The sequence below is a fragment of the Xiphophorus hellerii genome, chromosome 20 (genome assembly GCF_003331165.1).
Source record: "Xiphophorus hellerii strain 12219 chromosome 20, Xiphophorus_hellerii-4.1, whole genome shotgun sequence".
Taxonomy (NCBI): Eukaryota; Metazoa; Chordata; class Actinopteri; order Cyprinodontiformes; family Poeciliidae; genus Xiphophorus; species Xiphophorus hellerii.
In genome coordinates, this window is record NC_045691.1 from 20,509,076 (window position 1) to 20,527,570 (window position 18,495).

An 18,495-nucleotide genomic window follows, 5' to 3' on the forward strand; every position below is an offset into this window, starting at 1 on the left:
ATCACAACTAAGCACACTCTTCCACAAGGCTTTTCGGAGATTTATGCCGGGGTTTCATGTTTTATTTGGAAAAAGCGTCTGTCTTTCGGTCACACTCCTTAGACTAGAAATATTAATAAACCCTATATATAAGGGCGACAACATACAAATAATGATGAGCCTGAAATGGACTAAAAAATATATTGAGTTTTTTTAAAAGCAATTAATTTATTTTGGACCTGTAACGGCATCTCCTCGCCCTAATCATAGTGGGAATACTGTCAAACAATCGATCAGCAACATACAGTACAGACCAAAAGTTTGGACACACCTTTTAATTCAATGAGTTTCCTTTATTTTCATGACTATTGACATTGTAGATTCACACTGAAGGCATCAAAACTATGAATAACACATGTGGAAATATGCACTAAACAAAAAAGTGTAAAACAACTGAAAATACCCCTTATATTCTAGTTTCTTCAAAGTAGCAACTTTTTGCTGTGATTACTGCTTTGCACACACTCTGCATTTTCTTGATGAGCTTCAAGAGGTAGTCACCTGAAATGGTTTTCACTTCATAGGTGTGCCCTGTCAGGTTAATAAGTGGGATTTCTTGCCTTATAGTCATGAAAATAAAGAAAACCCATTGAATTAGAAGGTGTGTCCAAACCTTTGGTCCGTACTGTAAATAACTTCCGTCACAGCCTTTCTAGTTGAAAAAGAAATTGAAGTTAGCATCTGATTCAAAGCCTCAAATCCGTCATTTAAATGAGAAACAACTTTTAATGACAACTACAAATCGCACACCTACTTCAGTTACAGAGGACAAACCCCAGATGCTAGCTAGCGTTAGTTCAATTTAGCCTAAATAAAAACACTTTAAAAGTTATAATTAACGTTAATTATAACTAAAGAAAGCTATAATTAACTTTTAAAGTGCTTAAAGAGGATATCTGAAAGTAAATTAAGTTAACATCTTTTATTAACTTACCTTGGACCAGTTCATTGTGACGCATCACAAAGATGGACTTTTCCCTGCAGCTGTTGAAAGAGTAGCTACAGGCACAGCAGTGAGTTGTAATGAGTTTTTCTAATGGGTCAGCATTTATAACTTAAGAGAATAGTTTCAACTAAACTAGGTCAGTAACTTGTATTTTGTTTTTAAATGATCCCAATGTGTCATGTTTAAAGCAGAACATCCCTGATCCCTGTTCAATTTGAAGCCTCGGCTCCACATTGGTGCAGTTGGTAGTCCTGATGCCTTCTAACCCCGGCCTGGGGTCTTTCTTCATGGAGTTTGCATGTTCTCACTGATTCTCTCCAAGTACAACAGCTTCCAAACTTATTCAACATTTTTATCCATACATATTTAAAGTGAATTATTAGATTTGGTTGCTGCTTGGAGACTAAAAGCTTTGAACACTGACCACAGGCATCTTGCAGACTTTCTGCATTATTATATATTGTTTGCCAAGAAAAAAATAGTCTGGTTCAGTTATTATGCATTGTTCACATTTATTCATTTATATAGTTCATCGTTAAAGTAAAACAAAAAATTGTATCTGACAGTAATTGAATCAGGTCTGATTTATTTGTGGTCCCAGTGCTGGTTGGTTTCAGGTCGTTTTTCCTGTGTAACCAAAATAAAACTTGAAATGAAATTCACAAAAAAAACAAAACCTTCTCTTTTTGACATAATTACAGAGCCATGTCAGTACTTTTAAAATTGTGCATGTTATTTTAACTGCTTTCTCATGATTTGAATACAGTGGTTGTCACTAACTGTAGCTAATAGGTCCTCTCAGACTTGCATTGTTCTTGGTTCAGATGAAGAAATATCAGAACACATTATAAAAATCAGGGTGGGCATTATTCTGACTAATGAGCAGCGCCGCAGATGAGACGATACCAGTCCCTGCAGACATTTTGCATTTTAAAAACACTGGTACTGTTGGTAATCGTAACATCCGTAATTGTGAAAAGTTCAGAAGCCAGTAATGTTATCTTCTCCTCCTGATTCTCTGGTTTCTGATCCAGGAATATCAGAGAAAAATTTCACAACACAGGCTGTACTAAAAGGGAAATGCATTGATGAAATACTAAGCTTAAAGACACTGTTGCATTCTTCTGCGTGTTTCTGCAGTCTGATTTCAGCTTTTTTTCTCCTCCTCCTGGAAATATGGATGTTCTAGAGCGTTGAGGGCAGATATCCGTTTCAAATGATCAAAGGTCAGCATTTGCTGTGAGGAGAAAAACACAAAAGTGTTACAATTGCAATATAATATCTCACTTTGTTTAACAAGACCTCAATACGACTGACATGTCCTTGTAGACTTTAAAAGTCAGCAACAACATGCACGGTCTCTGAGAGGGATTCTGGGGTCAATTGAGAAAGCAGTGTGCTAAAAGTGACAGGATCTTTTTAAGAAGCTAAACAATCCACAATCTATGGAAAAATGTGAGTCACGCTCAGGAAGTAGAGATCAGAAAACACTGGGTTTCCTATAGAAGAGTGCAGTTGCATACACAACTCCACATTCTGCTTGTAGGCTGGTTGCTGGGAGGAAAAAGGAAGTTGGGAAACTTTCAGTCTGCAGTTAAAATGCTAAATGTTTCTTAGAAATCTGAAAAAAGCCCCGCATTGTATTTGGAGAGCAGTAGCAATCGATGAAATATGAAGAGAAAGTGCTACACAAGGTTAAAACTGCTGAGCAACATGACAATGTGCTGCAATCTGTACAGAAACCTCAACACCACCATCCCATAATGCATTTCATAAGCTAATTAAAGTCCCAATGCCACAGATTTAGGTGCAGAAACCTCCCAAATACTTATCCGGTATGATAATAGGCAGGATTAAATAAGTGTTCACTTCTTCTTACTCCTTTTCAAACAGAAAAGTAGTGGTAAGCCAATTATTTGTTTCTTGGTTATGTATGCACATATCTTCTGTTGTCCTACTGATTACTTGTTTTCTTGCTTTTAAAAACCTGTTTGAAATAAATAAATAAATTAAATACTATGAGGAAACATCACAATGCATTATTACTTGCTGGGAGAGCAGTAAAGTCAGAAATCTTACTATTTATTATTATTTGAATTTCACAATGAAATTAGGTGTCCCATATTTGCCATGATCCAGAAAGTTTCCAGTGGTTTGTGAGATCCTGGAGGGCACATTTAATCTTGTGTGAAAGGCGCCTTAACAAGCTGAGGACTTGTTAAGTCCTCAAACGTAAACGATGCTGAGTGAAGCACATGTTCAAGTCTAGCAACTTTTTAATCACAGTTATTTTAAGAAACGCTCCATCAGTCACACTCTTCATCTTATTTAACAAGTTTGTCTGTTATCTTAATTTCAGCTCTGGATGCAGTACAAAAGCACGTCAATCTTAATTTTTAATAATGAGGCCTACCATCAACAGCTGAGCCCCCTGCTCATTTATCTCGGGAACAAAATCGGTGATCGGACGCGCCTTGGGAGGGGGGAAGTTTTTTCTTTGTACTGTAACATCGGTCGGCCACTCCTCCTCCTGCGGCAAGCCAATAACTCTGAAAGAGCACAGAAGTATTTAATATGTACTGCATACATAAGCAGCTCGCCTCTGTCTTAGTCAGGGAGGTGAGGAGAAAGTGTGTGCCACTCACTCAAAAATCTTTCCAAGCTGGTCCATTTCCGATTCTCCGCAGAACAAGGGTCTGAAAAACAGAAGCGGAAACTTTGTTACCAGAAACATGGACTGATTGCACGTTTTGCTCCTGTTTGAGATAATTGAACAATTAGACCAGGATTTTCTTTCACAAGCCTCAAGCATTTGAATCAAAAATAACTCCAGTGCAAATAAAACGGTGCACCAAGTACATTGCATTATGTAAGAAAACTTTGAGCCTTTTAAAAAATCTCTTAATAGTTAATCATTTTGGCATCAACGGTTCACAAAGCAATTAAGCTGCTGGCATTTAGATCTCTGGCCCATTTTTGTTCTTTAATATCACTTTTCACCACGAGATGGCGCTATTGTGCACTTCTAACTTCATCAGGGAGATGTTGCTCTTCAAGTTTCTCTTCACAAGATATTTGCTGCTTTCACCTGTACATCACTTTTCTCAGAGTTTGCATCAACATGATATCAAAAATTATGATTATGTAAAACCCATCTGTATTTCAACTGTCTGTGTCTGTAAATATGATGATAAAGCAAAAGATTATTTGTGCATTATTTATTTAAGCTTATCTAGAAGAGGAGTAGAACTGTGATAAAATATCAATGTCTGCTGTTACACAACGGGCTTCAGAGAGAGACAAACTCGTTTTTTACGTCCATTTTAAATGCACAGACACAGTGTTTTTGTGAAACAGCTTTTCTGAGTGTCATGTTCATAGATCATCTACATTTGTCAGGCTCAGGCAGAAGATCAGATGTTATGTAGATTTCACATGCAACGTAAATATTCCAGAATTTCTGCATAGACTCCAAGAGAAGAACTACTTAATCGTGTGCATCTCTATTTCAGACTCAAGAAGTTCACTTTGGCCGTAACTTACTTGCGTCTAAACATCTCAGCAAAGATGCAGCCGGTGCTCCAAATATCAACAGCAGTGGCGTAAGACGACTGCAGCAGAACTTCTGGAGGCCGGTACCACAGAGTCACTACCTGAGAGACACAGAGTCCAGGAGCATTAAGTAGAAATCTTTCCACACACTTACGATAACGAGTATCTCAGCACATAAATAAACAACAGGACATTTAAATTGTAATTTATGAACTTTCTTCAAACTATACCATAAACTTTTTTATCTTCGGGGTACCTTTGCTTTCCTAGAATATAAATATCAACTTTCACAAAAAAAAATTATTGGCTTTAATATAAAACTGGAAAAGATCACCTGCATGCTAAAATGCTGAGGGGTGCATTTAGTTGCAGTGATACCTCACAGAGCTGCTGATTTGGCTGTTAGCTCTCGTTTGTCACCCACTGAAAGAAACGTGACGAATACCAACAACAGCATGACGTCATGCCTGCTGTGATTTATTACACTAATCAGTGAAAAATGTAAACGTCCTTTTGTACTGTGTTCCTGGACTGAAATTGTGTGGATCAGTTGAAAAAAAAAAAAAGGAACGTAATACTCTCAGTGGAAACTATGAGAAACTAGTAAAGATCCATTCTTGTAGCAGTGCATTTTTTCCAGGTTGAAACAAACAAACTTATTTGTGGGAACTGAGAGCGTAAAACATCCACACAGCCTGAGCTCCGAAATGTGAACTTTTCTTACATTTAAACATGAAACTTAATCACCTTTAATAAGGTGTCTGATCATTCATCAATAATTATTTGATCATTTCTGTTGGTTTTCCAACAGAAAACCAACATCAGATTTTATCAATATTTATGGCAGCTGTCATCTAGATTCTGTTGAACATTATACTTTTAATATAATAAATTCAATTGAAAACTCATCACCTTTGCAAAAACTTTCAGTAAGTAACAGTTTAAGAAATATTTGTGATATTACCAAGAACTAGACTCTCCTCTGAAAGGATTTGATAAAACATGAAATATTAGATCATGCAGTAGTTCACACTACATATTTGATTAACTGTTATTTACTTAACTATATAACTCACTGCATAACTTAACATTTTAACTTATTTACTCAGTAACTTTCATCCTTTAACATAGAACCTCAATTATAAAGTTATGTTTACATGTTGCATAATGCAACAATTAAAGAAAAGAGGAAGACAATCTCTAAAAAAAATAATAATTAAAAAAACACACTATGTTTCGGAAAGGACAATGATGTAGTAGTTTTTACCACAGGAGTGAGAGCCATGTGGCAGCTGTAGATCTTGGCGAGGCCGAAGTCAGCCAGCTTCACCTGGCCCTGGCTGGTCACAAGGATATTCTCAGGTTTCAGGTCTCTGTGCATCACGTGGTTAGAGTGAAGAAACGCCAGGCCGGACAGCAACTGCCTCATCAAGTCCTGCAAGAACAACCACAGTTACTAAACTGAAGCAAAGTGGTGCTAACGCTTTTTAAACTACGTTAAACTTTACTGTTATTGTCAGTTCTCACTTTAATGCAGTCAGCAGATAATCCTGGAGCTGGAGCTTTCGCTAAGTACGTCTTCAGATCTTGGTCCACATGCTCAAACACTAAAGTGACTTTAGTTTCCTGGTCCGACCTCTGGGTGGCACATACGTCCATGAGCCTGGCATCAACAAGGAAAACATGTCTCCAGTGACGTTACCGTACCGATTACATAGTGAAATAAAAGCAAATCCTTTAACAACGCTACCTGACGACGTTGGGGTGATCGAACTGCTCCATTCGTTTCAACAGAGCCACCTCTCTGACCGTGGAGACCGGAAGCCCATTTTGGTCCGTCTGTACACGCACGTTCTTTAGGGCCACAAACTTTCCGCTCTCCGTATCACGGGCCTTGTACACCGTCCCATAGGCACCACCTCCGATTTCTGCCACAGGCTCATACTGCATGCTGGTGCAGTTAGCCATCACCACGTTCAAACAGGCTGTAAAACAAAACGTCATCAGCATAAAGACGTTACAGAGCACAACATGGAGCACTTCATGCAACTATAAAAAGATTATTTCATGCATATTTTACATTTGCTAAAGGTAGAAATTGAATTCCAATTGGGAAAGTTAACTGGGAAGTAATCTGAAGTGGAAATTATGAATCTGGAAAACTGGTTAGCCATGCAAAGTTTACTTTTGACCGTCTGTGTTTCATTATATCGGCACTGCATAACATCTGTTATTTTACATGTTGCTGTTATGGAAGAAATTACTTTAACAAGAGTCTGGATGAGAAGAAATAAGGAATATATTTAAACCTTGCAAGGTGAGAACAGAAGTACAGAGTCAAAGGAGTCTGGGAAGTCTGCTCTGACTAACAGTGGATTCTGGCTTCCTTTTATATGTGCTGGTCAGCAGATCATATAGCAGCAGGGTGTCACCGTCTCTGGGTGTTTCCCAACAGAGAGAAGAGAGACCTGATTGGACTATAGGTGTGAATCTTTGATTGTTATGCACCAATTATTCTGTGGAGCCCAACACCGATGGGTCTTGCTCAACACTGATGGTCTTGCCATTTGTCTATTGTTAAGCAAAAGGGGCGTCGTTACTTAATGCATGAAATGCAGCCTCCGTTCTGGGTTGGAGAAGTAACACCTAGATGGTCTCCTGGATCAAAGACATCCCCTGCTGTTATACGACACTGTAGAAGTCTATAGGAGAGCAGTTTGACCAATCTCATAAGCTCATGCAGACACAATCTAAAGCACAAGAGGGGTGAGGGGCACGTGATAAAATTTTCCATTACAGCTGCTAAGGTTTTTAAGACTGAGAAGGGCAAAGAAATACAGCATTATCCGATTTTGCACAACTGCACTATGGCACATTTGCTGTACATATATTTACATATACATATCTGCATTTTTTTTTTTTATCTTTGCAAGGACTGCTCTTAAGTTGCTTTTTATATTAACAGCATTTCATATTTTTACAATTTATAGCATTTTATATTTTATTTTTATTTTATCTACAACTACTACTCAGTGGTAGTTGTTATAGTAGGGTCTGAAGGAGACAATGATAAAACACAGAATTGTTTCTTGTCAGAATAAAGTTAATCTTGCAAAGGACTATCCATCTGCTATGACTTTGTCTGATAAAGTAAGATGAAATTATAAGCCTGAATTATGAAGGTAAGTCTTTTAGGCTTGATGTGCTGAATGTTTAAGAGTCTTAAAGTAAGAAAGGGAGTAGTTCTGCAAACTTTACCATCCAAAGACCCGGTTTTCTCCTTAGTGCTAATAGATCAAACTCACTCAGAGCCACTAGTGTTACCTGATGTTTTAATAAACAGAATACTTTTTTGATAAATATTTATTATAGCAAATTGAATGCCATTTTTGAAAAATCACCGTTTTAGTTTTTTAAAAATAATAATATAAAAAACAAGATGTACGCAATTTTTTCAGTGGGATGCAGACAAAAAAAGCAGACAGTTTCCAACCTAATTATCCAAAATAATATTACTGGTTCTTTTAATGTTGCTTTGTTGTGGACATTCAGTGGACATTTATTCCTATAAAAAAAATACTGAAACTTGCAGTTGAAATATCCCCATTTAAAAACAGCAACTTTACTATTTTTAGCCAAACTTATGAAGAGCTTTTGTGAAAAGTCCAGAGATCTGTGTTCCAGAGTAACCAGAACTCAAACAGAACACCTTAAAATGTGTTGGCTTCACTTCGTAAACATGAAGCAAACAAATCTGTGGGAATGTCTTCCCACTCCTTTCTAGTCAAACCAGTTTGGTGGACTTGTTGGCTCAGCCAGAGCCCCAACCTATCTTCACCCATTCATGTCCCATCCACCTACTCCACGCTAGCAGGAGAGGAATCCTTTACACCCCAGTACCAGCGAGCAATCGTACTAAAGGAAGTGAATACACATCTTGTGAGACACAAGGTTAATGTCTCTGCAGGTCTTGCTACGGCCGGTTTTGCTCACCTAATCACTAGCAGCTGTCATGCTGCTGTGTTAAAGAGTCACTGATAAAGGCTGATCCACCCTTCCTCGTTGGTAACTAGTAACACTGAACCTTATGTGGGATCTTATCTTTTAACCGACTGCTGATCTTTTTTGAAGACAAAACCAATGTGTCATTGTGGAAAAAAACAGACATTTAAGAGACTTTAGCACGTTTTGCAGAAGACTTTCAAGAGGTTTTTTTTTTTCAATGATTCGTTCTAATTGATTTCATCCACCTGTGGTACCTTGCTCACGTTTCAGGACACAGTATCATGCAAACATGTTGAGCTACTGTACTCATTACATCTATTTTACTTCCAAGAGGTTGCATTATCAATGTCAATAGTCCAATACTTCAAGAAATATTAGGTATTTCATCAGACTTTGTAGTTCTTTACACAATAACTCCAGATTTGTCCAGACTGACTCAATATTTGTTTAAAAAATATATATATATATATATATAAAAGATTTTTTTTTGCTTTGAATATTTGAAATGCTGCCAAACTGGTGGCATGACCTTTCAGGTCTGATCCACAGTTTTCAGGTCACGCCGTTGCTTTTTTATTTTGAAGCAGTTATGAGGCAGGGTGGCAAAACGTTAAACTGCTGCAGCGCAAGTTGTTGCTAGGTAACCATAGTTAGAGGGAGGGGAGGAAGATTTGAAACTGTTACCCAGCAAGTTGTTGCTAGGTAACCAAAGAGTGAGTCGGTTAGTTGGCGCCACCAACTTTGCTTAGCTGGCCGTGAGAAGTTGAGCAACCAAAGCTTGTCCTCTGCCTACGTCTCCCAGAATGCTGTGTGGTTCTAGATAGGAGTTCAGTGAATGTCCTAAATGTTGAATATTCTATTAGATATATTATCTACTGATATTCGTCTCTTGTCTATTGCGATATGTATTATTGATTTATCGTCCAGCCCTACATTAATTATGAACTTATGGCAGATTTTTTGTAGTTTGCTGGATGTATCAGCAAAAAAAAAAGAAAAAACATCAAAACTAGTAGGAAGAAAAGACGCAAAGAAAAGAGAGCAAGTACAGAAGGATGGGAAGACTGAAGGATACAAGGAAGGATAGAAAAAATGGAAGGGGTGTAGGACATACAGAAGAAAAGAATGACGAGAATCAAAGTAGGATACAAAGAGGACCAAACATCGAGAAGAATGGAAGGACAGGAAGAAGGAAGGAGGCAAGGAAGAGAGGCAATATGCAAAAAAAAGGAATGTCAGGGTCAAGAGAGACTGGACACAATAAAAGAATAAAGAAAGGAAGAGGACGTGAAGAAGAAAGGATAGAGGCATAACATCAGGAAGGTATAAAGGACAGAAGACAGGAAGGAAAGACGAAGAGGACTTAAAGAATCGACACAAGGAAAAGATGAGAGAAACAAGGAGATAGATAGGAGTAAAGACATAAAGAGAAAAATGAAGGAAACAGGGAAGACAAAAACTCACAAACATTCATGGAAGGACAGAAGGATGGAAGGACAAAAGAAGATGGAAAGACTGAGAAGAGAACAAAACATACAAGGCAGAAAACTGCACAAAGGCTGGATGAGCAAATATTATTTTTAGTTTTTAAAGTTGTAAAAACACTGAAATAAAATACTGTGCTTTTTCAGACTGCATAGGAGCCGGTCCTTGTTCCTGGACAGTGACAACATATTGTGCAAAAAAATAGGAAAGTGGCCAAAAGTAGAGATGTAAAGCCTTAATCAAACATATATAACAATTAAAAGTACCAGAAATTTCTGATATGCCCCATAATTAGTCCTAGGGCAGAGTTAAAAGAGAAAAGGGTCATAATCTGACAATAAATGAAAAGAAACCAAGTTCTATAGAAACCCAAATTAAAAACCTTCATTAAGCCTTGAGAACCATTGACTGACCCCAGTATAGCCCAGACATAGGTAAACAAAACAGACAGAACAACAGATCCAAACGGCAACAATCAACTGGCTTTATACTTGCATCGTTTTGGATGAAAAGACACAAACTGATCCAGAGCCATTTCAGCAAATGTTTCAAGACCTCAAAAAACCTGGTAACTACATTGTTTATTACGCAGATTCACATACTAGAGATAATATCTGGAAACCACAAAGAACACTATTGGCTGCAGGGGCAGAGAAGCTTCATTAAGACGCCACATTTCTTCCTCTTGCGCAAAGAAAGTTGTGTCAGACTGTTTTCATGTCTGCAAGATTATGAAACAGAACAAAACTCCCATATACAGCTACGGCCAAAATTAATCATACCCCCGGCAGATTTAGGTTTAACGTCGTGTCTTGTTTTGAATCAGATGGCGTAATTTAGAACTTCCTAATTTACATCAAAACATTTTTAACAATCAAAATGTTAAAGTGTTTTTATTGTAAACAATTCATCTCAATGACTTTATTTCCAAGAGAAACTTAAAGACTCTCTTGGAATCTTTGGATAATAATTCATTTGGATGAATCATTATTGTAATAATTAATCCAAATGACTATTTTCAAGAGAAACTGAAAGACAAACCAGTGGTTAAGTATGAATGCATGAAGACTGGAATGCGAGTTGGTCAGGACGAGCTGACCATGTGTGGGAACAAAATGGAGGCATGGATTGGAGAAGTGGGAATCGACTCAGTAACTAAAAAAACTACAAAGCATTATAAGCTTATGCCAACAGTATGGTGGTTCTGGTTGCATTTACTCTGTTCACATTAGTTGTTTTTTTTACTATACAATACGGCCACACATTTTAACTGACTGTTTTATCATTATAAAATACATTTTTAAAGATTTTTCTCACTAGAGTAGATGTCAGTCTTTGTATTTACTTATTTTGGACTTGTTTTGCCAGTCCAAAAAATCCACAAAAGTGATTAAAAATTAAAAACAATAAAGTTTTTTTTTAACAATGTTTTTTTTTTTAAGTTTTATTACCTACTCTTTATGATTGTCTGAAGAAATATTCCTAGCCTGGAAACTTGAGGGCAGAGTTTATGTTAAACTCTGTTAGTTTGATTTAATATGAGAGTTTTCACACTGAATCTTAACAACACAAATCAGGGAAAAAAATGTCTTTGGAGCATTAGCACATTGAATTTCTTCATGTTTATTAAAATCTATTAGATAGAGTGTAATTAGTACAACAGAACATTTATCATCTCAAACTCAAATGAACTTAATTGGTTGAAAAAGACTACTGAGAGGAGGAAAAGCACGATTCTAGTGGGTTTCCTGAGGCCAACAAGCTAAACGCCAGGCAGCAGGCTGAGGTGGGCTCCTGTGCTTCTGCATTTATCTGTGGAAAGGTCAGCTTGATGCTCGTTCTGCCTGCCGGGTTGGAAGGTTCGTCCTGCTGGCTGAGATTTTAATCATCCCAACAGATTAAAGGTGTCCATTGTGTCCTGGTTTCCAAAGGTTTACTGCAGCATTCTAATTTCTTTGTGCAAAAATACGAATGCAGGCTATCGACATAGTGTCGTTCTAAACCCGATCTGGTCAATTTGTCCCATCTTTTGTTTCGTATCAGTGTTGCTGTGGCGTGTGGGAAATGTTTCGAGGTTGGTTTTGGGGTGGTAATTGTTGGCAAGACCTGAGGACACGAGCTTCTTGACTTTAGAGGGGAAATGTTGAGGACAAGAGTGAAGATAAGTGACTTCCCATCCTGACATTAACATTCAACTCCCCTGCATGCTGCAGGCACAAAGTAAAGTAAGTAAAAGAGTTTGAATAAAAACTTTAATAAAAAAAAAAAAAAAAACAAAAAAACATAATTTTGTTTGGTCCAAACGCTTAAACCATTCAGCTGTGTTGGAACACAGTCAATGGAAATACAGCCTAATATTTATCCTTAGGAAATATAACAATTTTGACTGTTTATCAACTTAATTAATTGAAAATATTTAAGAGGAGAGATTAGATTTAAAGCGCAAAGAATCCATGCAAGAAAGAATATGTGTATCTGTGTATGGAGTGAATTCATGAAAAGGGTTAAATGTTCAATTGAAACAATGTAAAGACATAACTCAGTTTAAAATAAAATATACAAAAGTCATTTTAAATGATTATAAGATGGATGTCGATGGTGGAGATAGAGTGAAACAGACTGCATTTTCGTGAAGACTGTTTTCGGTGGATGTTGATTTATTTCAGTTTCTATGTTTGCTTTTCTTTTCTTTAAACAAATAATGTGCAAAGTAAGGCATAAACGGACAAATGCGGGTTTAAATCAGCTTATACTTCTGCCTACCTCGTTTTCAAACAAATTTCTAAATTATATATCACGGTATTTGAATTGTGAATGCGAGCATGTTTGAAATAAATAAGTACGAAAGTTGAGTAAATTACACTTTTTTATCTTGTCTGAGGGCTACTCCAGGCAAGAACTGCAAATAAGACCAAATCGTTTGTTTTCCAGACAACGTTTAGTCATTTCCCTTTTCTCGTGGGGGTTTGCAGTACTTCTGGGGATTGTCGTGACCTCTCATGTTGAAAACATCTCCAGATTTCCTGTTACTGACTTTCAGCTCAGATCTGAAACAACATCTGGACGTTTTCTCTGAGCTGATTACCAAACCTGAGAGTAAAGGCAGCTATCGATCAGCGCAGGGCAGGTCAGCCAGCTGAAAGTATTGATCATCTGATAAACGGAAGCTGTTTCACCGAGTTTCCTGGCTGAGGAGAGGCAGGCCAGTGACACAGTGGGGCCAGTGGGCGGAGGCAGCGTGGGCTTCGCGGGGCCATCGTCGACACGTGGTGCTGCTCCATGGCGCTCCTTTGTTAATTAAACTGAAGAAGAGTGAAGCAACAGCAGGCCACGCACACTTGAGCGGCCACTGCTGAAACATGTGGCCTGACGTGGCGGAGCAGAAACCCTGAGACCAGCTGAGCCCGGAGGCGCAGGAGACGGACCACCGAGTGAAACTTTTATTTCCCTGCAGAATAAACAACCCCCGCTGCACTGACACATACAATAACCCAGATACAGTAACTCACCTCGCCCCGGTTCTCCTCTCCTTCAGCGGCGGGGACTTCAGCTCAGTGAGCGGGACATGCTCGGTACTCTGCCACGTATTAATCCGGAACAGAACCGAGGCAGCGCTGGGCAGGTCGGGACCCGGTTCCTCCGCTGATCAGAGGCCAATCAGCCGATTTGTTTCCAGCCCCTCCACCGCTGATCTCTTTTTTGCTGGTCTTCGTTTTGCTTCTGGCAACTCTGTGGTGGAGGCGGAGCCAAACAAATGAAGGAAAGAAAGTTTCAAATTGAGCCTCAAAATGCTTCATAAACTGAGACGAAAACAAAGGTGGGCTATACTTTTTAAACGAACCCTTCACCTGAAAGAAAAAAATATAAGCAAATTAAAGATCAGCATTTCGACTTCCAAAGTCATATGTATGAGTTTAAAGGTTATAATTTTGATTTCCAAATCAATAACGGGATTCAAAGTCTCAATCTCGACTTTCAAAGATATACTTGAGAGAAGCAGTCAATTTTTTGATTTTAAATTCCGTGATTTTGACATTCAGTCATATTAAAGACAATTAACATTTAAAAGTACAAAGTCATAATTATGAGATGCAAAGATATAATTCCAAGTTTTGAAATTACAACTACGTAATTTAAAGTAATAAATATTAGATTTAAATGTGTAAATATGAGATCAAAAGGCATAATTCCAACTTTTAGTCACAGCTAACACGCTATGACCCTTCCACCTCCATGCTTTCTTTTCTGGTGTCATAATAATTCAGATTTAGACTCCTCTGGCCAGATAACATTACTCCAGTTGTCCTGGTTTTTGTCTACATTCACCGGGAGAAAAGAGGGATTTTCAACAGCTATTGACGCCTAACGCTGCCATGCGCATAGAGATTGAGGGCTATCGGCAAGAGTATTTTGTCAGAATGGGAAGTTGTAGGGAACTGCAAAGAATTGTCAAAAACTGCATGTGTCCGTGTTGCCCTATCACCTCCCACCCCTTGGGCCTAGGAGAGGGTCAAAAGATCCTGAGTCCAAACTGACGACTCTGATGGCTCAAATTAGCATCCCTTCTTCAATTGTAAATGTGGCCATTGACCGTCAGGCCAGAAGGTAGGAGTGGAAAATCATGCAAAAAGTGTAAGCAAAAGAGATCTGGGAGACTTTGCACATGCAAATTTGCATGCAGCCTTTTGTGCTGTGGAGGATAAATAGGTGACTGCTTCACCTATTTAGTTCACAAGAAACAAAATGCAGAAGAGGCTCACCACTCAGAAGGCATTGGAACTGATTCGGAGCAGTGCCAGCCCTTGTGATTCAGATGGAGAAGACATAGACCTTCAACCGGATTCGGACTCTGAGCTGTCTTCAGGTTAGATTTCTCAACCTACCTATTTTATTTTCCTGACTATTTTTTATTTAGAACCAAACAAAAAGTTAATTTGAAATTGTTTATCTTGCAGATGAGGAGACTCTCCCTCTACCAAAAAAGAGAGCTCGTTTGGGGAGTGAGCCGTCAGAGACCGCGAAAGATGGCACAGTGTGGCGTGAAGAACAAGTGGGGACACATCTCCATTTCACTCCAATAGAACCGTACGCCACAGATGGAGAGCCAAGCGCTAAGGCCAGACGACGTCTCCGGAGTCGCCTTCAGAGCTTCCTCTGTTTTATCACTCTTGACATGCTTCGTAGCATTCAAGAATGGACTACTCAACATGCACGTCACAAGGCGCAGCTGGATTGGTTTATGGATCTCCCGGAACTAATGGCATTTATTTCAGTCGTTATCTTGCGGGGGGTGACCAAGGTTCCATCACTAGGTGACAGCTGGTCAGCAAACCTGGCAAACCCAAGGATCATTGCAACTATGGCCCGATGCCGCTTCCAAGACATCATGCGACACCTATGCTTTGATGACATGTTTACACGCAGAGAGCGAGCAAAGACCGATAAGTTTGCTGCAATCTCAGATGTTTGGGGATCGTTTGCCACTAACTGCATCGCATCCTACAACCCTGGTCGACACATCACTATTGATGAACAGCTTTATCCATCAAAGACTCGCTGCTATTTCCTGCAATACATTCCAACAAAACCGGACAAGTTTGGCATCAAGTTTTGGGTGGCTTGCGATTTGAAAACAAAGTACATCTGTAATGTCTTCCCATATCTTGGCAAGGACCCCAGTCGTCCCAGCGGGGAGAGACTGTCCGAGACTGTAGTGATGAGGCTGATGGAACCGTTCATGGACAAGGGCAGAACTGTAACCACGGACAATTTCTTTACATCACTGTCACTTGCACGACGACTGCTTAGCCGGAAAACCACTATCCTCGGCACAGTCAACAAGAGACGCCGGGAAATTCCTCAATCCGCTAGACAGATGGATCGCACTGAATTCACCACTCAGGTGTTTTCAACCACTGGTGCCACGCTCACAGTGTATGCGCCCAAAAGGAAGAAGACCGTTTACATTCTCAGCAGCATGCACAGCGTGGTTGAGACTGAGGATACCACCAAAAGGAAGCCAAACACGATCACAGAATACAACAAAACAAAGTGCGGTGTGGATGTGATGGACCAAATGGTGCGGGAGTACAGCGTGCGTGCAGGAACACGGAGGTGGCCAGTTGCGGTGTTCTACAACATGATTGACATGGCAGCACTGAATGCACATGTGCTTTATCAGGCATGCACTGGGGTGCAGGAGAGACGGGTGGACTTCCTGGTTCAGCTTGCAAAAGAGTTGGGTAACTTTCATGTGAGTCAGAAGAAGGCACACAAGGAGAAACTGCTTCGGCAACAACCTTCCACACCCAGCCCAGGCAAAAGGGCGAAGTGTCAGGTCAACCATCGATGCAAGACCAATAATGCGACTGTGAGATGCGTTGACTGCTACAGGTACACATGTGGCAAATGCACCAGGGTCATACCCTGGCAGTGCCAGTTATGTTCCAACAGTGCAGACTGCTGAGTTAGTGCTGAAATGCCAGTCACACAAGGACATGCCACTCATACACACACCCACTGTGCCTAGTGTAAATATGTGTGGAATTGTTTTATTTCTTGTATTTTTTGTATCGTTTTTAATGACAAAAATAAAAAGCATTTAAACAAATAACAGTTGTTGTTTTGTATATTTCTCATGCTGGAATTTCAGTCCTCTTGACTTAGACACAAATACTTCTGGTCATTGCTCACAGCTGTACCTGGCTGTAAAATTTCTGATTCTCCATTTAAAATATTATAATTAATTCATTGTGCTTTTTTGCTAAAATAAAATTAAGCTAAATATAATATATATAATCTTTATATTATAAAATACAATATACTGAATAGAACTAACTAGACAGTTAGTTTGGGAGTTAACACAAGCATTACCAGAGAAAGGTAATTTAACATTTCTACCTTTGGAGACGGGTCGACTGACCTGAAGGATTTTAGCTAGCAGGCACTTTTGTTCTGTAAATAAGGCCATTACCCTGGTAATTACCCTGGTAATGGCCTCAACGCATCTCACAGTTGCACAATTGTTCCTGCATCGATGGTTGACCTGACACTTCGCCCTTTTGCCTGAGCTGGGTGTGGAAGGTTGTTGCCAAAGCAGTTTCTCCTTGTGTGCCTTCTTCTCACTCACATGAGAGTTACCCAACTCTTTTGCAAGCTCAACCAGGAAGTCCACCCATCTCTCCTGCACCCCAATGCATGCCTGATAAAGCACATGTGCATTCAGTGCTGCCATGTCAATCATGTTTGCCAGGTTTGCTGACCAGCTGTCACATAGTGATGGAACCTTGGTCACCCCCCGCAAGATAATGACTGAAATAAATGCCATTAGTTCTTGTGAACTAAATAGGTGAAGCAGTCACCTATTTATCCTCCACAGCACAAAAGGCTGCATGCAAATTTGCATGTGCAAAGTCTCCCAGATTTCTTTTGCTTACACTTTTTGCATGATTTTTTTGAGGTGGATCAACACAATTAATTTGGTTAGTTTGTTTCTAAACTGTCATTTTAAACCCACTTAGCTTTATTTAAAAGAAAAGCATTACTAATTTCTTTTAGAAAAACCTTTGCATATTTCTTGAAACAGATTGTATGTTTTGCAAACTCTATGTACATTTGGCAAAATGACCTGGATAATGCAGCACAACATCATGGATCAGCTGCAAAAGGTCACATCTCTTCAAAAACACTTCATGTATGCTTCAAAACTAAACTGAAGAGCATTACCTACAGGAGAGTCTACTGTAGAGCTGCCTCCATCATAGATCGCACCCACCCCCAACATGGACTATTCACACTCCTACCTTCTGGCCTGACGGTCAATGGCCACATTTACAATTGAAGAAGGGATGCTAATTTGAGCCATCAGAGTCGTCAGTTTGGACTCAGGGTCTTTTGACCCTCTTTCGGGACTTCAGGGGAGAGGTCGAAAACCCTGGTAATGCAAGTTAAGCTTTCCCCCTTCCTTTGGTGCGCCAGTAATGGCCTTATTTACAGAACAAAAGTGCCTGTTCACACTTGCTTTTAGGATGCTAGCTAAAATCCTTCAGGTCAGTCGACCCGTCTCTGGGCTCCAAAGGTAGAAATGTTAAATGACCCTTCTCTGGTAATGCTAGTGAAGTTTCTGGGAGCCATGCAAATGCAAATCAACTATTGAGCACTGGCCTTTCTGACTGTAGTTTCTGTTGTAGCTCACCCATTTCCCCTTCTGTCCACCACCCAGGTCTGTTTACCATTTCCAGGACCCGACCAAAACCCCTCAGTGTTTTGTTTCACCTTGAGAAATAATGAGATATGTTTAAGTATAAAACAGGCATTAATGCCGAATCTGTTCTAATGTTACAAGTCATACAAATGGAACAAATACAGAGTGACATTCACCAGCGCTTGGCCACACTTTGCTCACCTTAGGGATGTAACCAAGTTTGCATCGCAAAGTACAATTTTCAGGGTAAATCTGATGATACATT

The 18,495-nt window shown here is 39.3% G+C and overlaps 2 protein-coding genes across 2 annotated transcripts; one reads left to right on the top strand and one right to left on the bottom strand.

Moving 5' to 3' along the window:
* Window positions 1–1,472: 1,472 nt before the first annotated feature.
* cdk4 (cyclin dependent kinase 4) lies at window positions 1,473–13,768 on the bottom strand. Its single transcript, XM_032549035.1, has 8 exons — window positions 13,537–13,768; window positions 6,288–6,522; window positions 6,065–6,200; window positions 5,805–5,972; window positions 4,529–4,638; window positions 3,631–3,681; window positions 3,399–3,534; window positions 1,473–2,222 (listed from the first exon to the last, which is right to left on the bottom strand). Exons 2-8 carry the CDS (start codon window positions 6,503–6,505, stop codon window positions 2,133–2,135), a joined length of 909 nt encoding a protein of 302 aa, XP_032404926.1. The 5' UTR covers window positions 6,506–6,522; window positions 13,537–13,768; the 3' UTR covers window positions 1,473–2,132.
* A 948-nt stretch (window positions 13,769–14,716) lies between these two features.
* LOC116710168 (piggyBac transposable element-derived protein 4-like) lies at window positions 14,717–16,637 on the top strand. Its single transcript, XM_032549033.1, has 2 exons — window positions 14,717–14,891; window positions 14,983–16,637. The coding sequence occupies exons 1-2, from the start codon at window positions 14,771–14,773 to the stop codon at window positions 16,491–16,493; spliced, it is 1,632 nt and encodes a 543-aa protein (XP_032404924.1). The 5' UTR covers window positions 14,717–14,770; the 3' UTR covers window positions 16,494–16,637.
* Window positions 16,638–18,495: the final 1,858 nt, after the last annotated feature.